Genomic DNA, 23,547 nt, shown 5'->3' on the forward strand with positions numbered 1-23,547 from the left:
AGTCCAGCTAGTACCGTTCCGCGTCCATGTCTCATAGTGCTTGAATTAGTGATTGTCGGGTTCTAACCCTCTGCTTCCGTGCAGATCTTCTCACTACCGCGGCGTTGTCCTCCCACACAGCCTTCCTGGTTTCCACACCGACCCGGCTGGCCTTCCACAACGACCAGCCTCTGCTCATTCCAAGCGAATAAGAATTTTAACTTTACAACCCTCGTCTATTGTGGTGCGTTTGGGCTCCCCCTCCCTCTGGCCGTAACAATGTATCGTAAGAGATACCCTGTGATTCACACCACGAATACTAAAAAAAACTTTCCATTTCCTATATAGTAGGCCTGGCGAGCAGCGCGGGAAGGACGGAACGGGTGCCCATAGCGGTTATGCAACTCTCGCACCCCTTACACCGAACGACTCCGAGAGTTGCCTTTATTGAACCCACACATGACACACCAAACACAAGTTAAAAAGTGTCTCTGCTCTATTTCCTCATTGTACATTGAAAGCAATATAATTAATGACCGTCAGGTGCAACCAGAGTAGAGCACTGTGTTGTGCATATCCAGTAAAACTATGCGCTCATTTGGAATAGCTTTCGTTTCCTCTTTCTCCCAACCTCCCTGCCTCTCGGCCCAAATAAAAGGGAAAACAGATGTGCTTCCTTGTCATCTCTCTTCAAGATGGGTTTACGTAAGTAGCTTGTCTTTAACATATTTGGAATAAATGTTTATTCAGGGATTCAAATGGAATATGTTTGGTGCTAGACCTAAGTTTAAAAGTAATACAAATCTAACGTTTTTTCTTTTTTGTCTCCTTTTTTAGTCACTGCAGCAGTCGTTGGTACAATTGGTGCTGGTAAGCCATCTCTCGAAGTCGTTGCATTGTCTTAAAATAAAACATGTACAATTATTTGATATTAAATCAGTCTAAAATAGTATTCATATCCTACGTGTTCAAATCCTTAGCCATATAACGATCATGTTGCTGAGTGTGTTCGTCTGCTTATCCGTTACGAGGTGGCGCCATGGTCGCTGCCCCTTTTGTTCTGGGGGCCGCAGGTTTTGCCGCAGCAGGAACCACCGCTGGGTCATGGGCTGCAGGCATGATGTCAGCACCTGCCGTAGCGAACGGAGGTGCGGTGGAAGCGGGCACTACACCGGCCGTGTTGCAGTCAGTAGGTAAGTCTATAATGTCTAGAGACTCAAAACAAACACTTAAACATCATCCTTCGCCTATGGGGTCTGTAAAAATGGAGTTCACACAAACAACTTTTCAAAGGATATTTATTTCCTTTTTAACGTCTTCGGTAACCAAAAAACAACCTATGAGATTAAAGAATGAACGTGAATCATCAGTAGTGAAGCAGTGTGTGTTGTAGAGTATATGGTGCATACATGTTGAGGTGAGGACAAGCTAATCGCAGCTCTGACTGAATGTAACCTGGCACCAAGAGTAGCACAAACAAACCGAGTGGAGAGAGAATGACATACCAGCAGACTTAAATATCATATATCACCTGACTATCTCTCTCTGCCCATTGGCCAAATGATTAGGTCAGGTAGACCCCAGGCAGAGAGGTACAGATCATCAAAAGTTCAAACCATTGAACCCATAGCAGGATCTTTTTGATAATGGTCGCTCTGATTTTGTCTGTTGATGACATTTTTGGCGGGAAAATAATTAAAATTCTCACTGTCTATAATATACAAATAACAAGCAAGTCGTTTTGTGATGTGTTTCCATAATTGTTTTGTCTCTCTTGGTTGTAGGTGCGGCTGGACTGGGGGCCGCAGCTACTGCTGCAACTGCTACTGGAGGAGGAGCAACGGCCGCTCTCCTGTCTCTTTTCTTCTAAAATCAGCCGGAACTTAATAAATATGCTCTCCTCTTATCCAACCGATTTGTTGATTCGCTTTTTGCATTAGGCTACAAAATGGCATTTAAAAATATATATATCCCCATTTCCCTTAGCAATCCATGCTTACAGTGGAATGGGGATAGTGTATCATTTTAAGCATGTCAGTTGACTTTGTTAAACTAAATTCTGAAGCCAAATTTGTTTCTCGTTCATTATGCTTATACAATGTAGCCATCTAAAAAATGTAATAAAAACATTGCAGCATATTTATTGTCTTGGATAATATATTCAATATTTAAGAAGGGTAAGGATGCTTTACCATGTTAAATACCAGGCCAGAGGGAGAGTTCAGCATATTGTGGCTCAATTCCAGAGCTGTCATGAACACAGCTAGAGCTGGGTAACTATCAACTTTGCAACCTCTAACCTAATTCCTAAACTTAACATCTCTAGCCTTTCGCCGAAACTTCACCATCTATAACTTAATACCAAAACTTACCATCTCAGCCTTTTATCCAAACTTCACCATCTCTAACCTCGCACCTAAACTTACCATAACCTTAAAGTTTACCATCTCTAGCATACCTAAACTTACAACCCAGTGTCATGCGATTTCATGATTTTAGTCACGAAAATGAATCTATTAAATCATGTCCCAGAGCACGATTCTCTGACCTTTTTCATGCTACACAGAACGACATTTTAACCCATGCTTTTTGTATAGCAGCATTTCTCTGACTTATTCGTGCTATGTAGAAGGACGTTTAAACCCATGCATTTCAATAGGGAGATTTTCTTCGACTTCAGAAAGTGGGGACGGGGGGCGAGATAGTAAAGTGCCCCCTCTAGTTATGTTTACCTCAAAACAACAAGTTCAAGGTTAAATGCTGTGTATTATGGATACTTGCTGCAGCAGACCTCCTCAGAAACGGAAACTAACCACGTCCCTTCAACCCAGTTTCACGCCAAAATAAAGTATAACTACGCTGGTCCACAAAGTATTACTTTTAATTTTAGAGCTGGTAACAACTCATCAATAACAGACATACCTACATTTTCTATGGTTGCTATGGTGGTTGCTATGGACACTGCTATCGCTGAAACCAAACATGGATGACATTAATTTGATTATCAGTGGAAGATGCAATATTAACATTGTTTGATCAATGAAATGGGCTTTGATAATCAGTTCTAGTTTGAAATGTGCCTTTTATTGTCATAATCTTTATTAAGTGATTGTATATGATGTAAGGGATAATGTATAGAACGCCGGTCATAAGCCCCTGAAGGGGCTTATTTTTGATAATGATTGGCGACGTTCTATACATATCCCTCTTATTACAGGGCTACTTGCACAAAAAGAAAAAATAACTTTACACAGTGTGTATTTTTAAAATTACCATTCGTAGTATTGATCAGCAGAGAAATAGTCAGCCAAAGACGTTGACGTGAAAGTGATGGATTTGATGGGTGATCTTGGGGTATATAACACTTAGGAATTAGCTAAAGACATGGGGGTTTACACAAGTTTATACATTGATTGTAGCCCAACCGTAAGTGATGTAATTCCTCACGAAAAAACACATTCTTAACGGGAGCCTAGAATGGCTTGTGAATAAGATAGATGCATCTGGTCTCTTTTATATGAATTGCGGCATTATGCTCTGCCAATATTGCTATAAATTCGAGGGTCTCTAGCTCAGGTCCGGCAGTAGCCAGGGGCAAGGGTGGGCTCAGCCCATCCAAACGTGCGCCCTGCCCACCTTTTCTTTTCATTTAATTTTTTAGGAGGAAGTCCAGACCCACTATCGGACGGACCTGTTCGTTCACTGTCCAAGAAAATGTCAAATAAAATCCAGCCAATTAATTAATACTATAGAATATACCATTACCATGCATTGCTTCTAATTGGGTGGGCAGGAAAGCCTGCCTCCAAGTTACCCACCCACAGTTTTTTATATTTTTTTACATAAATTCGATTTTTTTCGCCTTGCTATTTTACTACTTTTGTCTGGAAAATTCCTCAATATCAGTATTTCTGCCATCAGAATTGGATTTTCAATTCAGAGATACGGTGAGATTTCATCAAGTTCTGAGGTGTCTTTGTGAAGTTGTTGTGCAATCTATTCTGCATATTTTATCTATATTCCTAATTAAAAACGTTATAAAATTCTTGTTTAACCTAATACTGAATAATATACTGTTGTATTATCTGTGCATAATAGCTTGATGCTCTTTAAATATACCTATCCGCGAGGCCTTTTTACACTGCCGAGCCGGTTCGGTCGCGTCTTGGCACGAATGAACGTTCCTCTGCGTCTTTCTCGTAGATCACACCATCTTTCAACGTCTTTGTTAAATGCGACTGCATCACCTTCTCTCCCATGATGGTCAGCAACTCGCGGATTTCACCGTCTCTCCAGTTAGAACTGCTCATGTTGATATCGCTGCGTTATTGTCTCTGTTGTATATAACGCAGCAACACCTCTACCCGCACCCTCTCTTGTACCACGGAGCGTCTAATCGCATTTACATAAAATAGAAACCGCCAGTGTGTAGGGTCCGGGAGTGTAAAGACGTCTCTTGGTACTAACCAAAGAAGAGCTCTTTGGAATCTCCATTACACACCATACCGGGCTGTGCTTTAGAGCGTCACTCTATAGATCCAAGGCCTATAGACTTAAAAAGTTCCCCGCATAGTTTAGTTATTCTCGTATAACATGAGGCAGACTATTTTAGAATATTGTTTAATTGTTTTAAGTTTTCAACAATATTTCGAAATCATTAGCAACAGACTGAGCTTGCACAAAGAAGACGCATTCAATTGTAGCCTAGGCTGCTACAAGATAATAATAATACTATAGCCTACAGCGATGTCACGGTCATCCATGAAGATATAGCCCTTTAATACAAATCAGATCTAGCATCAATATCAACAAAGTTTGCTGCATTGCAAAAAAATAACGCATTTCAGTTTTGATTTTATTGTTTTCAAGAAAAGTTTTGGGTGGGCCTGTTGTACAGTGGATGGTCCTAGGTCCGTCAGGCCCACCCATTACGCCGTGCCTGCTGCCCACCTATTCTTTCTATCTGCCCACCCTTATCACCCTGCAGTGGAAACGCGGCATAAGGCGCGTTTCCACTGCAGGGTGCGGTTACTGCCTAGAACCGGCCCTGCTCTAGCTCCTCAATGAGCTTGTTGGTTGTTTTTTTTGCTAGTGACATAGGTTATCGGCTGTGTCACTACCAAATCCGTCTGTGCGCATCTCCCGGAGAGCCCAGATGATTTATAAAAAACAACTAGTCACGTTGATTACAAAAGTAACTTATCAATTAATTAATTCAAAGAGACGTCTTTGCATGTAGGGGAGAGCCAGAGCAGTGTGTCATGATTAATGAGGTGAATGCATGGTCAAAAGACTAAATCTGAATAGGCTATTGTGATGCAGCATAAGGATTGGCAAACAATATATTGATTATCGCAGAATCGCTGCATCGCGATGTGATCGGTATCGTGGCCATGTAGGCTATGTTACGGCGTCTGCCGTGGATCCTGGTGGGAGCTAGGATCGCCCTGCATGTGTGATTTGTCTGTCTGTGTATTTTCCTGTTGTGGCCGGATCTAACAGACTCCAGCTTTTATGGACTCCTCCTTTCTCCTAATCAACCAGACACACTTGTGGATCATCATTATCAACACACCTGCTTATCTACTCCGGCTTCTGAACCATTCATCGCCAGCTCGTCAAACAGTCCAGCTATGTTAGTACCGTTCCGCGTCCATGTCTCATAGTGCTTGAATTAGTGATTGTCGGGTTCTAACCCTCTGCTTCCGTGCAGATCTTCTCACTACCGCGGCGTTGTCCTCCCACACAGCCTTCCTGGTTTCCACACCGACCCGGCTGGCCTTCCACATTGACCAGCCTCTGCTCATTCCAAGCGAATAAACATTTTAACTTTACAACCCTCGTCTATTGTGGTGTGTTTGGGCTCCCCCTCCCTCTGGCCGTAACAATGTATCGTAAGAGATACCCTGTGATTACGACTCCGAGAGTTGCCTTTATTGAACACACACATGACGCACCAAACGCAATATAACAAGTGGCTCTGCTCCATTTCCTCATTGTACCTTGAAAGCAATATAATTGATGACCGTCAGGTGCTACCAAAGTAGAGCACTTTTCTGTGTTGTGCATATCCAGTGAAACTATGCGCTCATTTGGAATATAGCTTTCGTTTGCTCTTTCTCCCACCCTCCCTCCCTAACGGTCTTTAACATTATACCTTTACTAAACCATCTCCAACCTACTATCCAAATGGAACCATCTCTAACCTACTGCCTAGACTACCTTAACCATCAACTTTACCATCACTAACTTAATAGCTAAACTTACTATCTCTAGCCTTATGCCTAAACTTCAAAATCTCTAACCTAATAGACTTACCTAAATGAACCAATCTGTAAACAAATACCTAAATTAACCAATTTATAGGCCTACCTTAACAGCAGAGTGGAAATTGATCAGCACATACATGCGGTTAAAACAAACAATAGATAATGAACACTTAACTAAACGGCCATAAGAGACAAAAATATTCTTGATAATAACAATACAATTGAGTGACGTCCATGCAGTGTCTTGTACCGAAAAAGAGAAGTTAGCCTACATGAGGATACATGGCTCCCAAACTCCCAGAACTCATCATCCACCTGATGATATATAGGCCTACTATATAATAATAAGCTGTCCAAGTCAACATTGCGTGTGATGATAAGGCCTAAAAAAAATGTTTGTTTGGTTCCGGTTTCCGACCGACCCTGTAAATGTATGTGCGACCCAAATTATTTAATGAGCTTTAAAAAAAAAAAAAAAGAATAGTTTTTTTTTTGATGCAAACTATAATTACGTTTTGGTGCAGCACCTCTTCATTCTGCACAAGGATGAGAGATTTTTCTCGTTTTTAATTGAAAACAACCTACCTATCATTCGCTGCCGCTGGAAAAAATGTAATAAAAAAATAAAATGAATTCCCTACCTACCCATGACCTCAACTAACAACCAACAGGAACCAATTTTTTTTTTTTTTAGGCCTAATATATAAATATTTTGTTATTTTATTTCATGCTATTGCAATTGATTTCAATATTTTAGTCATTCCAGGCAAGTTTAGACTGTTGCTTCATGGGATCAGTTGGCTGGGCATTGGTTCTATAGGCAAAGTTATTTTAAATTAAAACATGCAAGAAACTACTCGGGTGCCCATGCGGTTATGCAACTCTCGCGCCCCTTACACCGAACGACTCCGAGAGTTGCCTTTATTGAACACACACATGACACACCAAACACAAGTTAACAAGTGTCTCTGCTCCATTTCCTCATTGTACCTTGAAAGCAATATAATTAATGACCGTCAGGTGCAACCAGAGTTGCACCTGACGGTGCAGAGCACTGTATAGTGCATATCCAGTAAAACTATGCGCTCATTTGGAATCTAGCTTTCGTTTCCTCTTTCTCCCATCCTCCCTGCCTCTCGGCCCAAATAAAAGGGAAAACAGATAGGCTATGCTTCCTTGACATCTCTCTTCAAGATGGGTTTAAGTAAGTAGCTTGTCTTTAACATATTTGGAATAAATGTTTATTCAGGGATTCGAATGGAATATGTTTGGTGCTAAACCTAAGTTTAAAAGTAATACAAATCTAAAGTTTTTTCTTTTTTGTCTCCTTTTTTAGTCACCGCAGCAGTCGTATGGAGTCAGTTTCCTGCCATAATTCAAACCTGAAAAAAAAAGTTTCACAGACTTGTAAGTCTGGGTTTGAAAACTCAACACCTTGTAAAAAAGTTTTTGCAACACTGAAAAAAGAGATTATAACCTGAAAAAAAATAAAACTAAAATTCAAACATCTGTAAACATGATTTTGTGTTCTATTTTATCTTCTTCATCATTTTCAGCAACACATTTTCAAAGTTCAAACAATTTCACCACCGCATTTGCAGAGTTTCAAATCTGGCACTGTTCTAACGGTGTATTTCTATGGAGTCAGTTTCCTGCCATAATTCAAACCTGAAAAAAAAAGTTTCACAGACTTGTAAGTCTGGGTTTGAAAACTCAACACCTTGTAAAAAAGGTTTTGCAACACTGAAAAAAGAGATTATAACCTGAAAAAAAATAAAACAAAAATCAAACATCTGTAAACATGATTTTGTGTTCTATTTTATCTTCTTCATCATTTTCAGCAACACATTTTCAAAGTTCAAACAATTTCACCACCGCATTTGCAGCGTTTCAAATCTGGCACTGTTCTAACGGTGTATTTCATTGTTGCCCGGTTTTGAAACCTTGTAAATGGGATTCTGCAAACAGGTGTTCATACATTGAGAAATACGTTTTGAAAGGTTGAATATTTAGTTTTAAAAACTTGTAAAGGTGTACGTTTACGACATTGCAACGTATTTTTTCAGAACTGACTTTTCAGCATTGACTTTTCAGAGATTTGAGCGCAAGCTTTGAGTCACGTGAATATTGGCAGTGTTCTGACGCCACTCGTTTTGAAACTCCTGACAGTCGAATCTGAAAACGTTCCTGGGGGCGGGACCATTTAGCTCTAAACCTATTGGTTGCTCTCGGCTGACGTACATTCCAATCACATGTGCCGTTCACCGGGCTGTTCGTGATTGACAGTGCTCTGCCGATGACACGAATAACAACGGGTTGATTTCGCGGTTGATTTTGATTTCCATTTTCTGGAACCAGAGTCTCATCTCCATAGGACGCGACTAGCAAGGACGCGTCCTAGCAAGGCTGCAGCCTTAACTTTGGGAAACAGCCATGGTTCCAGAAAATGGAAATCAAAATCAACCGCGAAAGTCGCTTGTTATTTGTGTCATCGGCAGAGCACTGTCAATCACGCACAGCCCGGTGAACGGCACATGTGATTGGAATGTACGTCAGCCGAGAGCAACCAATAGGTTTAGAGCTAAATGGTCCCGCCCCCAGGAACGTTTTCAGATTCGACTGTCAGGAGTTTCAAAACGAGTGGCGTCAGAACACTGCCAATATTCACGTGACTCAAAGCTTGCGCCTGTGTGGTCAAATCTCTGAAAAGTCGGTGCTGAAAAGTCAGTTCTGAAAAAATACGTTGTAATGTCGTTAACGTACACCTTTACAAGTTTTTAAAACTAAATATTCAACCTTTCAAAACGTATTTCTCAATGTATGAACACCTGTTTGCAGAATCCCATTTACAAAGTTTCAAAACGGGGCAACAATGAAATACACTGTTAGAACAGTGCCAGATTTGAAACTCTGCAAATGCGCTGGTGAAATTGTTTGAACTTTGAAAATGTGTTGGTGAAAATGATGAAGAAGATAAAATAGAACACAAAATCATGTTTACAGATGTTTGAATTTTAGTTTTATTTTTTTTCAGGTTATAATCTCTTTTTTCAGTGTTGCAAAACCTTTATTACAAGGTGTTGAGTTTTCAAACCCAGACTTACAAGCCTTTGAAACTTTTTTTTTCAGGTTTGAATTATGGCAGGAAACTGACTCCATATATTTCATTGTTGCCCGGTTTTGAAACCTTGTAAATGGGATTCTGCAAACAGGTGTTCATACATTGAGAAATACGTTTTGAAAGGTTGAATATTTAGTTTTAAAAACTTGTAAAGGTGTACGTTTACGACATTGCAACGTATTTTTTCAGAACTGACTTTTCAGCACTGACTTTTCAGAGATTTGAGCGCAAGCTTTGAGTCACGTGAATATTGGCAGTGTTCTGACGCCACTCGTTTTGAAACTCCTGACAGTCGAATCTGAAAACGTTCCTGGGGGCGGGACCATTTAGCTCTAAACCTATTGGTTGCTCTCGGCTGACGTACATTCCAATCACATGTGCCGTTCACCGGGCTGTTCGTGATTGACAGTGCTCTGCCGATGACACGAATAACAACGGGTTGATTTCGCGGTTGATTTTGATTTCCATTTTCTGGAACCAGAGTCTCATCTCCATAGGACGCGACTAGCAAGGACGCGTCCTAGCAAGGCTGCAGCCTTCACTTTGGGAAACAGCCATGGTTACAGAAAATGGAAATCAAAATCAACCGCGAAAGTCGCTTGTTATTTGTGTCATCGGCAGAGCACTGTCAATCACGCACAGCCCGGTGAACGGCACATGTGATTGGAATGTACGTCAGCCGAGAGCAACCAATAGGTTTAGAGCTAAATGGTCCCGCCCCCAGGAACGTTTTCAGATTCGACTGTCAGGAGTTTCAAAACGAGTGGCGTCAGAACACTGCCAATATTCACGTGACTCAAAGCTTGCGCCTGTGTGGTCAAATCTCTGAAAAGTCGGTGCTGAAAAGTCAGTTCTGAAAAAATACGTTGTAATGTCGTTAACGTACACCTTTACAAGTTTTTAAAACTAAATATTCAACCTTTCAAAACGTATTTCTCAATGTATGAACACCTGTTTGCAGAATCCCATTTACAAAGTTTCAAAACGGGGCAACAATGAAATACACTGTTAGAACAGTGCCAGATTTGAAACTCTGCAAATGCGCTGGTGAAATTGTTTGAACTTTGAAAATGTGTTGGTGAAAATGATGAAGAAGATAAAATAGAACACAAAATCATGTTTACAGATGTTTGAATTTTAGTTTTATTTTTTTTCAGGTTATAATCTCTTTTTTCAGTGTTGCAAAACCTTTATTACAAGGTGTTGAGTTTTCAAACCCAGACTTACAAGCCTTTGAAACTTTTTTTTTCAGGTTTGAATTATGGCAGGAAACTGACTCCATACAGTCGTTGGTACAATTGGTGCTGGTAAGCCATCTCTCGAAGTCGTTGCATTGTCTTGAACATGTAAAATAATTTCATAGTAAATCAGTCTAAAATAGTATTCAGTGTTGTATAGTAGCGAAGTAGAAATACTTTGTTACTGTACTTAAGTAGTTTTTTTGGATATTTGTACTTTACTTTACTACTTATATTTCTCTGTACTTTTACTTTTACTTCGCTACATTTTGCGAAGAAAACGGATACTTTTACTTCGCTACATTTCCCTTGAAACCTTCGTTACTCGTTACAAAATCAACTCATCTTTAGAAAAAAAAAAAAAAATCATGAGAGATATGAGAATAACGTTGGGGACTGTGGTAGAACACAGACTGCGAGCCTGTTTGGGGAATCAGCTGTCCCAGCGCACGTTCACAAAGCCCCCTTGCTTAGTTACTGTTGCTACGTCGATCAAAACTCCTACGACTGTCAACACACAAATGCATGGCTAGGACGAGGGCAAGGGCTATCAAAATTCTACTATTTGTATCAGGCTGGTTTGTACACGCAGTATTACAACACTATCTTATACACTTCAATACGCTGTATATGTGCCATTTTTGCTACAAAGCTAATTTAAATACCCTTTTTGGGCAGGGACTTAAGTTTTCCGAAAATCCGCGATCCTGGATGACACCAAAATCAATGTTAAGTAACGTGTACCAGCGCACACACGCACACGCACGCACACACACACACGCACACACACGCACAGACACACACACACACACACACACACTTTCGGTGCTGTTTTAATAATGATAAATAATTAATTCAATTTGTATAGCACACTTTAAAACTGCAAGGAGACTTGAGTGTCCTTGATTTAAAATGAGCGGTTAGGAGGTCAGGCCTACCTGGAGGTAGGTTGGACCGGAAGTGTTTATGGCCTTGTGGAGTTTTGCCTATTGTGTTTGTGTTAGTTGAAATAAACTCCATTATTCTCAAAATTCTGACCCTTTGCTTTTTTATTAACAGCAGTTACTTGTACTTTTACTTTCAGTACTTAAGTACATTTAACATCAGAAAAGTACTTTTGATACTTAAAGCTATACTGTACGATGTGAGAGAGCTAGCATGATTTGAAATTAGCTTCTCTTCGGAGTTCCGTTTAACTCCTCCCCCACCCTTCACGACTGCCCAAACCCCTCGACACATAGCCGTGCACGAGCGCTAATGCTGCTTACGGCTTACCTCAACGGCAACCATTGCGTCACTTTTCAGGCCATTCAACTCCCTCAGCTGTCGCCATCGCTGAAAAGCGAATCCAATATTTATTCTCGTTTTTCCTCGAGCATTCTCTTACTTTTTTTTTGTTGCTGCCTTTTCATTTTCTGTCTTTCTTTTTCTTGCCTTTTTAAAAGGATGAACCGGGGCAAGTAACGGTGGCAGTGGTAACTTCTGTTTTTTTTCTTCCATCGTGTTAACGTTGTAGGCTCACTAGGTCTAGTCCACTGTCATGAACTACTATGACAACAACGCTTTCTTTGCCCTCCGTGAACGCGCTCAGGCCGGCTCAGGCTCGTACACAGAGGGGAGAGAACGCGCAGGCTTGTGATTGGTTCTTTATATTCGGGTACAATGTCTCCGATTGGTAAGCATTTTAACAGGTTTATAGCAGATACAGAATTCGTTTTTTTTTCGCTTCTTTTTCATTGCCCATAAGTTATTTATTGCTGTCAGGATGTAAAAACCAATTTCAACAACACATTAAAAAGTGCATGTCACTGAAAATCGTACAATATGCCTTTAAGTACAGTAAAGATCAGATACTTTAATACTTTTACTTAAGTACTATTCTAAAAGGTGACTTTTACTTTTACTTAAGTAATTTTCCAGTAAGGTATCTGTACTTTTACTTAAGTATGGCTTTTGAGTACTTTATACACCACTGAATTCATATCCTACATGTTCAAATCCTTAGCCATATAACGATCATGTTGCTAAGTGTGTTTGTCTGCTTATCCGTTACGAGGTGGTGCCGTGGTCGCTGCCCCTTTCGTTCTGGGGGCCGCAGGTTTTTCCGCAGCAGGAATCACCGCTGGGTCATATGCTGCAGGCATGATGTCAGCAGATGCCGTAGCGAACGGAGGTGCGGTGGCACCGGGCACTACAACGGCCGTGTTGCAGTCAGCAGGTAAGTCTATAATGTCTAGAGACTCAAAACAAACACTTAAACATCATCCTTCGCCTATGGGGTCTGTAAAATGGAGTTCACACAAACGACTTTTCAAAGGATATTTATTTCCTTTTTAACGTCTTCGGTAAGCAAAAAACAACCTATGAGATTAAAGAATGAACGTGAATCATCAGTAGTGAAGCAGTGTGTGTAGTGTGGTGCATACATGTTGAGGTGAGGACAAGCTAATCGCAGCTCTGACTGAATGTAACCTGGCACCAAGAGTAGCACAAACAAACCGAGTGGAGAGAGAATGACATACCAGCAGACTTAAATATCATATATCACCTGACTATCTCTCTCTGCCCATTGGCCAAATGATTAGGTCAGGTAGACCCCAGGCAGAGAGGTACAGATCATCAAAAGTTCAAACCATTGAACCCATAGCAGGATCTTTTTGATAATGGTCGCTCTGATTTTATCTGTTGATGACATTTTTGGCGGGAAAATAATTAAAATTCTCACTGTCTATAATATACAAATAACAAGCAAGTCGTTTTGTGACGTGTTTCCATAATGGTTTTGTCTCTTGGTTGTAGGTGCGGCTGGACTGGGGGCCGCAGCTACTGCTGCAACTGCTACTGGAGGAGGAGCAGCGGCCGCTCTCCTGGCTCTTCTCTTCTAAAATCAGCCGGAACTTAATAAATATGCTCTCCTCTTATCCAACCGATTTGTTGATTCGCTTTTTGCATTAGGCTACAAAATGGCATTTAAAAATATATATATCCCCATTTCCCTTAGCAATCCTTGCTTACAGTGGAATGGGGATAGTGTATCATTTTAAGCATGTCAGTTGACTTTGTTAAACTAAATTCTGAAGCCAAATTTGTTTCTCGTTCATTATGCTTATACAATGTAGCCATCTAAAAAATGTAATAAAAACATTGCAGCATATTTATTGTCTTGGATAATATATTCAATATTTAAGAAGGGTGAGGATGCTTTACCATGTTAAATACCAGGCCAGAGGGAGAGTTCAGCATATTGTGGCTCAATTCCCGAGCTGTCATGAACACAGCTAGAAATGGGAAAGTATCAACTTTGCAACCTCTAACCCAATTCCCAAACTTAACATCTCTAGCCTTTCGCCGAAACTTCACCATCTATAACTTAATACCAAAACTTACCATCTCAGCCTTTTATCCAAACTTCACCATCTCTAACCTCGCACCTAAACTTACCATAACCTTAAAGTTTACCATCTCTAGCATACCTAAACTTACAACCCAGTGTCATGCGATTTCATGATCTTAGTCACGAAAATGAATCTATTAAATCATGTCCCAGAGCACGATTCTCTGACCTTTTTCATGTTACACAGAACGACATTTTAACCCATGCTTTTTGTATAGCAGCCTTTCTCTGACTTATTCGTGCTACGCAGAAGGACGTTTAAACCCATGCATTTCAATTGGGAGATTTTCTTCGACTTCAGAAAGTGGGGACGGGGGGCGAGATAGTAAAGTGCCCCCTCTAGTTATGTTTCCCTCCAAACAACAAGTTCAAGGGTAAATGCTGTGTATTATGGATACTCAGATTTTTCAGATTTCTGCAGCAGACCTCCTCAGAAACTGAAACTAACCACGTCCCTTCAACCCAGTTTCACGCCAAAATAAAGTATAACTACGCTGGTCCACAAAGTATTACTTTTAATTTTAGAGCTGGTAACAGCTCATCAATAACAGACATACCTACATTTTCTATGGTTGCTATGGTGGTTGCTATGGACACTGCTATCGCTGAAACCAAATATGGATGACATTAATTTGATTATCAGTGGAAGATGCAATATTAACATTGTTTGATCAATGAAATGGGCTTTGATAACAGTTCTAGTTTGAAATGTGCCTTTTATTGTCATAATCTTCATTAAGTGATTGTATATGATGTAAGGGATAATGTATAGAACGCCGGTCATAAGCCCCTGAAGGGGCTTATTTTTGATAATGATTGGCGACGTTCTATACATATCCCTCTTATTACAGGGCTACTCGCCAAAACGAAAAAATAACTTTACACAGTGTGTATTTTTAAAATTACCATTCGTAGTATTGATCAGCAGAGAAATAGTCAGCCAAAGACGTTGACGTGAAAGTGATGGATTTGATGGGTGATCTTGCGGTCTATGACACTTAGGAATTAGCTAAAGACATGGGGGTTTATACAAGTTTATACATTTGATTGTTGTAGCCCAACCGTAAGTGATGTAATTCCTCACGAAAAAACACATTCTTAACGGGAGCCTAGAATGGCTTGTGAATAAGATAGATGCATCTGGTCTCTGTTATATGAATTCCGGCATTATGCTCTGCTAATATTGCTATAAATTCTAGGGTCTCTAGCTCAGGTCCGGCAGTAGCCAGGGGCAAGGGTGGGCTCAGCCCATCCAAATGTGCGCCCTGCCCACCTTTTCTTTACTTTTCATTTTTTAGGAGGAAGTCCAGACCCACTATCGGACGGACCTGTTCGTTCACTGTCCAAGAAAATGTCAAATAAAATCCAGCCAAATAATTAATACTATAGAATATACCATTACCATGCATTGCTTCTAATTGGGTGGGCAGGAAAGCCTGCCTCCAAGTTACCCACCCACAGTTTTTTATAATTTTTTACATAAATTCGATTTTTTTCGCCTTGCTATTTTACTACTTTTGTCTGGAAAATTCCTCAATATCAGTATTTCTGGCATCAGAATTGGATTTTCAATTAAGAGATACTGTGACATTTCATCAAGTTCTGAGGTGTCTTTGTGAAGTTGTTGTGCAATCTATTCTGCATATTTTATCTATATTCCTAATTAAAAACGCTATAAAATTCTTGTTTAACCTAATACACATGACTGAATAATATACTGTTGTATAATCTGTGCTTAAAGGGGTAGTTCAGAATTTTGGACATAGGGCCTGATTCCCAAGTGAGCATTGGTATTCTATATCACTGGAGACAGTTTTCAACACATTTCATTCAGTCCTTCTAGTTGCAGAGTTCGCTCGTGCTAGGCTAGCGCACGGCAACGGGCAATGCTAGCCTGCTATTAAAAACAGTCTTACCCACTCCACAGTACACCCGAGGTAAATCAATTATAACGCCAGACTATAGATTTAAATGTCTGTGTTGATAGAATAATGTTAGAAATAAAACTAACCTTGCATCGCATGAATCATCGAGGGACTACTTTCTCAGCAGAAGCGGAATTTTACTATGCGCTGGTTAGGTTTGTAACCGAATCACGACAGAAGAACGTAAACAGAGAAGCGTGGGACAGAAGCGCAATTGAACGACCAGGCAACATGATGGTTCGGTGTGCTTTTAGAAATTGTAGAAATAAACGGTACAGATGGGCACCACAAAGTTTCCACCAATTTCCAGTGCGAGATCCAGGAAGGACTCAACTGTGGCTTGTTGCTGCTGGCTTGGACATCAAAACACCGGCTCGTACATGTACGGTTCGTTGGATACAACAAATTCCTCATAATCGTCTTCAAAAGCAGATGCATCGCTAACTCCTCCAAACGTGGGCATATCTTGTTAATTGAATACGCTTATAGAATTCCTTCGTTCACTGTACTCTGCGTTTGTAGCAATGACAGCGGCAGGTAACCTAGGTATCATTCCGCCGCTGCCGTAGCCTACGTACAGGAACATAAGCACTGCTGCTGAGACCCCGCAATTCCCTCAAAATCCAATGCAATGCAAGGTTGGTTTTATTTCTAACATTATTCTATAAACAGACATTTAGATTTATAGTCTGTCGTTATAATTGATTTACCTCGGGTGTACTGTGGAGTGGGTAAGACTGTTTTTAATAGCAGGCTAGCATTGCCCGTTGACGTGCGCTAGCCTAGCACGAGCGAACTCTGCAACTAGAAGGACTGTATGAAATGTGTTAAACTGTCTCCAGTGATATAGAATACCAATGCTCACTTGGGAATCAGGCCCTATGTCCAAAATTCCGAACTACCCCTTTTAATAGCTTGATGCTCTTTAAATACACCTATCCGCGAGGCCCTCTTGTACCACGGAGCGACTAATCGCATTTACAATATAAGAAATAAGAAACCGCCCGTGAGTAGGGTCCGGGAGTGTAAAGACGTCTCTTGGTACTAAAAAAAGAAGAGCGCTTTGGAATCTCCATTACACACCATACCTGGCTGTGCTTTAGCGCGTCACTCTATAGATCCAAGGCATAGACTGTAAAAGTGGTCAGGAATCGAATATTATTCGCATAGTTTAGTTATTCTCGTATAACATGAGGCCGACTATTTCAGAATATTGTTTAATTGTTTTAAGTTTTCAACAATATTTCGAAATCATAAGCAACAGACAGAGCTTGGCTTATTATACAAAGAAGATGCATTCAATTGTAGCCTAGGCTGCTACGAGATAATAACTAATACTCTAGCCTACAGCGATGTCACGGTCATCCATGAAGATAATAGCCCTTTAACGCAAATCAGATCAAGCATCAATATCAACAAAGATTGCGTCAGGCCCACCCATAACGCCGTGCCTGCTGCCCACCTATTCTTTCTATCTGCCCACCCTAATCTTACTGCACTGGAAACGCGGCATAAGGCGCGTTTCCACTGCAGGGTGCGGTTACGGCCTAGAACCGGCCCTGCTCCAGCTCCTCAATGAGCTTGGTGGTTGTTTTTTTTGAGGTGACGTGGTTATCGGCTGTGTCACTACCAAATCCGTCGGTGCGCATCTCCCGGAGTGCCCAGATGATTTATAAAAAAACAACTAGTCACGTTGATTACAAAAGTAACTTATAAATTAATTAATTCAATGAGACATATGTCTTTGCATGTAGGGGAGAGCAGTGTGTCATGATTAATGAGGTGAATGCATGTCAAAACACTAAATCTGAATAGGCTATTGTGATGCAGCATAAGGATTGGCAAACAATATATTGATTATCGCTGCATCGCGATGTGATCGGTATCGTGGCCATGTAGGCTATGTTACGGCGTCTGCCGTGGATCCTGGTGGGAGCTAGGATCGCCCTGCATGTGTGATTTGTCTGTCTGTGTGTTTTCCTGTTGTGGCCGGATCTAACAGACTCCAGCTTTTATGGACTCCTCCTTTCTCCTAATCAACCAGACACACTTGTGGATCATCATTATCAACACACCTGCTTATCTACTCCGGCTTCTGAACCATTCATCGCCAGCTCGTCAAACAGTCCAGCTATGTTAGTAGCGTTCCACGTCCATGTCTCATAGTGCTTGAATTAGTGATTGTCGGGTTCTAACCCTCTGCTTCCGTGCAGATCTTCTCACTACCGCGGCTTTGTCCTCCCACACAGCCTTCCTGGTTTCCACACCGACCCGGCTGGTCTTGCTTTTGACCAGCCTCTGCTCATTCCAAGCGAATAAACATTTTAACTTTACAACCCTCGTCTATTGTGGTGTGTTTGGGCTCCCCCTCCCTCTGGCCGTAACAATGTAGGCTATCGTAAGATACCCTGTGATTACGACTCCGAGAGTTGCCTTTATTGAACACACACATGACACACCAAACACAATTTAACAAGTGTCTCTGCTCCATTTCCTCATTGTACCTTGAAAGCAATATAATTAATGACCGTCAGGTGCTGCCAGAACTCTGGTAGCACCTGACGGTCATTAATTATATTGCTTTTAGCAATATATAGTTTTTTTTTATAGTTTTTTTTTATAGTTTTTTTTTACAGAAAAGTGCTCTACGTAGAGCACTTTTCTGTGTTGTGCATATCTAGTGAAACTATGCGCTCATTTGGAATATAGCTTTCGTTTCCTCACCCTCCCTCCCTAACGGTCTTTAACATTATACCTTTGCTAAACCATCTCCAACCTACTATCCAAATGGAACCATCTCTAACTTACTGCCTAGACTACCTTAACCATCAACTTTACCATCACTAGCTTAATAGCTAAACTTACTATCTCTAGCCTTATGCCTAAACTTCAAAATCTCTAACCTAATAGGCTTACCTAAATGAACCAATCTGTAAACAAATACCTAAATTAACCAATTTATAGGCCTACCTTAACAGCAGAGTGGAAATTGATCAGCACATAAATGCGGTTAAAACAAACAATATATAATGAACACTTAACTAAACGGCCATAAGAGACACAAATATTCTTGATAATAACAATACAAGTGAGTGACGTCCATGCAGTGTCTTGTACCGAAAAAGATAGCCTACATGAGGATAGGCTACATGGCTCCCAAACTCCCAGAACTCATCATCCACCTGTTGATATATAGCCTACTATATAATAATAAAGCTGTCCAAGTCAACATTGCGTGTGATGATAAGGCCTAAAAAAAATGTTTGTTTGGTTCCGGTTTCCGACCGACCCTGTATGTGCGACCCAAATTATTTAATGAGCTTTAAAAAAAAAAGCTGATGAGTTGATGTAATAAAAAAATAAAATAAATTCCCTACCTACCCAGGACCTCAACTGACAACCAACAGGAACCATTTTTTATTTTTTTTAGGCCTAATATATAAATATTTTGTTATTTTATTTCATGCTATTGCAATTGATTTCAATATTTTAGTCATTCCAGGCAAGTTTAGACTGTTGCTTCATGGGATCAGTTGGCTGGGCATTGGTTCTATAGGCAAAGTTATTTTAAATGAAAACATGCAAGAAACTACTCGGGTGCCCATGCGGTTATGCAACTCTCGCGCCCCTTACACCGAACGACTCCGAGAGTTGCCTTTATTGAACACACACATGACACACCAAACACAAGTTAACAAGTGTCTCTGCTCCATTTCCTCATTGTACCTTGAAAGCAATATAATTAATGACCGTCAGGTGCAACCAGAGTAGAGCACTGTGTTGTGCATATCCAGTAAAACTATGCGCTCATTTGGAATCTAGCTTTCGTTTCCTCTTTCTCCCACCCTCCCTGCCTCTCGGCCCAAATAAAAGGGAAAACGGATATGCTTCCTTGTCATCTCTCTTCAAGATGGGTTTACGTAAGTAGCTTGTCTTTAACATATTTGGAATAAATGTTTATTCAGGGATTCGAATGGAATATGTTTGGTGCTAGACCTAAGTTTAAAAGTAATACAAATCTAAAGTTTTTTTATTTTTTGTCTCCTTTTTTAGTCACCGCAGCGGTCGTTGGTACAATTGGTGCTGGTAAGCCATCTCTCGAAGTCGTTGCATTGTCTTAAAATAAAACATGTAAAATAATTTGATAGTAAATCAGTCTAAAATAGTATTCATATCCTACGTGTTCAAATCCTTAGCCATATAATTATCATGTAGCTAAGTGTGTTTGTCTGCTGATTTGTTACGAGGTGGTGCCGTGGTCGCTGCCCCTTTCGTTCTGGGGGCCGTTGGATTCACCGCGGTCGGAATCACCGCTGGGTCATGGGCTGCAGGCATGATGTCAGCAGCTGCCGTAGCGAACGGAGGGGCTGTGGCAGCGGGCACGACAGTTGCCGCGCTTCAGGCAGCTGGTAGGCCGATAATGTCTAGAGACTCAAAACAAATAAACCTAAACATTATCATTCGCATATGGGGTCTATAGTTCACACAAACAGCTTTACATAGGATATTTATTTCCTTCTTAAGTTACCAAAAAACAACCAGTAGCATTAAAGAATGAACGTGGGTCATCAGAAGTGAAGCTGTGTGTCTGTGTGTCTGTGTGTCTGTGTGTCTGTGTGTCTGTGTGTCTGTCTGTCTGTCTGTCTGTCTGTCTGTCTGTCTGTGTGTGTGTGTGTGTGTGTGTGTGTGTGTTTACTTGGGAGGTTACTTGGCCCCTTATGATGACATGGGGACACATTCCAAATCAGCTCGCCTGAGTTTCCATTTTTCCAAAGGCGAGCACGATACATAGTGCTCGTTTTACACAGAACGCAAGTTTTAGCCAATGGGGGACGATAGGCAGGCTAAGGGAACTTATATTAATGTTTGAAAACCTCATAAAGTGAGATTATCATGCTATGACCTTTAAAGTTTCAGAGAATGGGTGGAAGACATTGACTTCCACTGTAAAAAAATATATTTTAAATTTACATTTTAAGTTTAGAATATTTAAAAAATCTAAAAGGAATCCAAGCTAATCAGAATATCCAAAAATTGGAATGGACTGCCTAGGTAAAAAATTGTGGCAGAAGATAGGTCCCAACATTTTTAGAGAATAATAAAGAAGAAGGAAGAAAAATAATATAACTAAGAACAATAGTTGAGCTCTGCATGCAGCACTCACCAAATCAATGTGTGTAGAGTATATGGTGCATGCATCATGTTGAGGTGAGGTCAAGCTAATCACAGGTCTGACTGTATGTTACCTGGCACAAAGTGTAGCACAAACCAACCGAGTGGAGAGAGAATGACAAACCAGCAGACTTTTATACTTTGGCACATACAACTGTGCCAAGGTATGGTGCTTTTGCACCTGTACTAAAGTATTTAAAATCTGTTTGTCATTCTCACTATCCTGACTATCTCACCTTACTATCACCTGGATATCCCGCCTGCGTCTGCCCATTGGCAGACGCAGGTCAGGTAGACCCCAGGCAGAGAGGTACGGAGAGACCATCAAAAGTTTGAACCATGGAACCCATAGCAGGATCTTTTTCATAATGGTAGCTCAGATTTTGTAGATTAATTACATTTTTGGCGGGACAATAATTGAATTTCTAAATGTATAAATATACAAATAATAGTTTTTTCAGAATTGTTATGTTTCTCTTGGTTGTAGGTGCGGCTGGTCTTGGCACAGCTGCGACTGCTGCAACTGCTAGTGCAGGAGGAGCAACGGCAGCTCTACTGGCTTTTCTCATCTAACTACAGCCGGAACTTGTCCAAGCAAATCTTTCATTCGTTTTTTGCATTAGGCTACATTACACAAAGGCCTTTAAAAACATTTTCTTCCCCATTTCTCTTAGCAATCCTTGCTAACATTGGAATGGGGCTGGTGTATCATTTTAAATATGTCAGTTGACCTTGTTAAACAAAATTCTGAAGCCAAATTTATTTCTCATTGCTTATGCTTACAATGCAGCCATCTAAACAAAATTCAATAAAAACATTACAGCATATTCATTGTTTTGGATCATTTATTTAATATTTAAGGAAGGGAGCAATGCTTTAAAATGTTAAATTCCAGGCCGGAGGGAGAGTTCAGCATATTGTGGCTGAATTTCAGAGTTGTCCTGAACACAGCAAGAATAGAGCTGGGTAGTTTGAACACCTTTGCTATAACAATAAACACCTGGGCTGGTTACCTTTAATTTCCTAATGCTTTATCTTGTTATGGACTTTCATTTTATGTGGGTCAGATGAGGCTTCTGAGTGTTCAATAAGAAAAGATGGAAGGGGATGTTTAAGTGTGCTGTCTCATCAATTGAGCACTTTGAAACACTTTTAATTGAATAACCCCACACTGGCAATTTGTTTAGTTTGACAACCAAAAGGTTAGTTGAATGAAAGTTATTTTGGTTACATTACAACACCCAGCTCCGCTATAGTCGCCCAGAGCCGTCACCAAGTAAGTGTGAATAGGACAGTCCATCAGCTGGCCTTTGGCATAGAACTTCTTCTGCAGCTACCCCAAAGCCTCAAGGAATCCCTTCAATGGCCCCTGGGAAAAGCAGGGAAAGAGTTGGCATCTGAAACCATAATACTGGGATCATCTTATTTGTTGTACAGAGATACATTTTGGAAAAGCTAAAAAAGGTTTTATTTAAAACTAGCCCTTTTAGTGAACCATCTTAACGTTATACCTTTACCTTTACCTTCCCTAACCTACGACCTAAACTGAACCATATATAACCTACTGCCTACTAGACAGTACCTTAAGCATGATCAACTTCACCATCTCTAACTTAATACCTAAACTTATCTCTAACCTTACACCGAAATTAACTCATCTCCAATCAAGCTAGGGATCTAGGTTAATTGTTCCGACTTATTTTAAATGAAACCATGCAAGAAACTACTCGGAACTGATTTTTATTTATTATGTAACTATCGGATGCTTTGTTTATCGAGAAACGAAAGCTATATAATGAATGACCGCCAGGTGGCATCAGAGTAGAGCACTTTGCTCTGCTGTCTAGTGAAACCAGGCGTTCATTGGATAAATAGCTTTCGTTTCCCCACCAACTTACCCAAATAAAAGGCAAACGGAGAACGAATCCGAGGCATCTCTCACTCTGCATCATGGATTACCGTAAGTAGCGTGCCCTTAACATTGTTTCAAAGTTAACCAGTGTTTAAGTGTTTAGAATGCAATATGTTTGATGGACCTAAACTTGGATATACGCATCTAAAATGCTTATTTTTCTCTCTTTTTTAGTATGCGCAGCAGTCGTTGGTACAGTAGGTGCTGGTAAGCGATCTCTGGAAGTTGTTGCGGTGTGACACCTGTAAAATAATTTGCTTGCAAGTCCCTAAATTAGGTTGGATATAGCCTATAATATGATTTCTAATTCCATAGCCACATTATGATCATGTTGCTCAGTGTGTTTCTTCTGCTCATCTGTTACGAGGTGCTGCCGTGTTCGCTGCCCCTCTCGTTCCAAGTGCCCCTGACTGCAGCCCGCAGATCGAGGAGGAGCTAAATGTTGGCGGGTCTAAACGTTTAAGCCAGCCCACATTTAAAGGCCTACTATGCAACTTTTTTAGCCAAAATTAAATTAAGTATGCAGGTTGAGAGTTA

The 23,547-nt window shown here is 40.6% G+C and overlaps 1 protein-coding gene and 1 long non-coding RNA gene across 8 annotated transcripts; both read left to right on the forward strand.

Moving 5' to 3' along the window:
- LOC115544568 (interferon alpha-inducible protein 27-like protein 2A) lies at positions 1-23,547 on the forward strand. Of its 7 annotated transcripts, none has more exons than XR_003976915.1 (7): positions 1-223; positions 331-684; positions 817-849; positions 12,664-12,825; positions 21,586-23,058; positions 23,185-23,217; positions 23,378-23,547. XR_003976915.1 is itself a non-coding variant. In XM_030357581.1 (4 exons), the coding sequence occupies exons 1-4, from the start codon at positions 675-677 to the stop codon at positions 21,669-21,671; spliced, it is 291 nt and encodes a 96-aa protein (XP_030213441.1). In that variant the 5' UTR covers positions 542-674; the 3' UTR covers positions 21,672-22,117. The 7 variants fall into 7 exon arrangements, 1 of the variants encoding a protein (XP_030213441.1); XR_003976913.1 differs by lacking the exons at positions 1-223; positions 331-684; positions 817-849; positions 12,664-12,825 and adding exons at positions 7,190-7,268; positions 19,683-19,846; positions 19,980-20,012; positions 20,174-20,335; XR_003976912.1 differs by lacking the exons at positions 1-223; positions 331-684; positions 817-849; positions 12,664-12,825 and adding exons at positions 18,443-18,460; positions 19,683-19,846; positions 19,980-20,012; positions 20,174-20,335.
- On the forward strand, positions 5,310-5,813 carry LOC115544571 (uncharacterized). The gene is made up of 2 exons (XR_003976917.1): positions 5,310-5,614; positions 5,693-5,813. It is a non-coding gene; the product is annotated as an uncharacterized LOC115544571 (long non-coding RNA).

This window comes from Gadus morhua, chromosome 5, assembly GCF_902167405.1.
Source record: "Gadus morhua chromosome 5, gadMor3.0, whole genome shotgun sequence".
NCBI lineage: Eukaryota > Metazoa > Chordata > Actinopteri > Gadiformes > Gadidae > Gadus > Gadus morhua.

What these genes read in the sequence shown, in the direction of transcription:
- LOC115544568 (XM_030357581.1), top strand. An exon ending in CGTTGGTACAATTGGTGCTG is followed by an intron (nt 850 to 12,663) that starts GTAAGCCATCTC and finishes ATCCGTTACGAG; the next exon opens with GTGGTGCCGTGGTCGCTGCC. An exon ending in GGCCGTGTTGCAGTCAGCAG is followed by an intron (nt 12,826 to 21,585) that starts GTAAGTCTATAA and finishes TCTTGGTTGTAG; the next exon opens with GTGCGGCTGGTCTTGGCACA.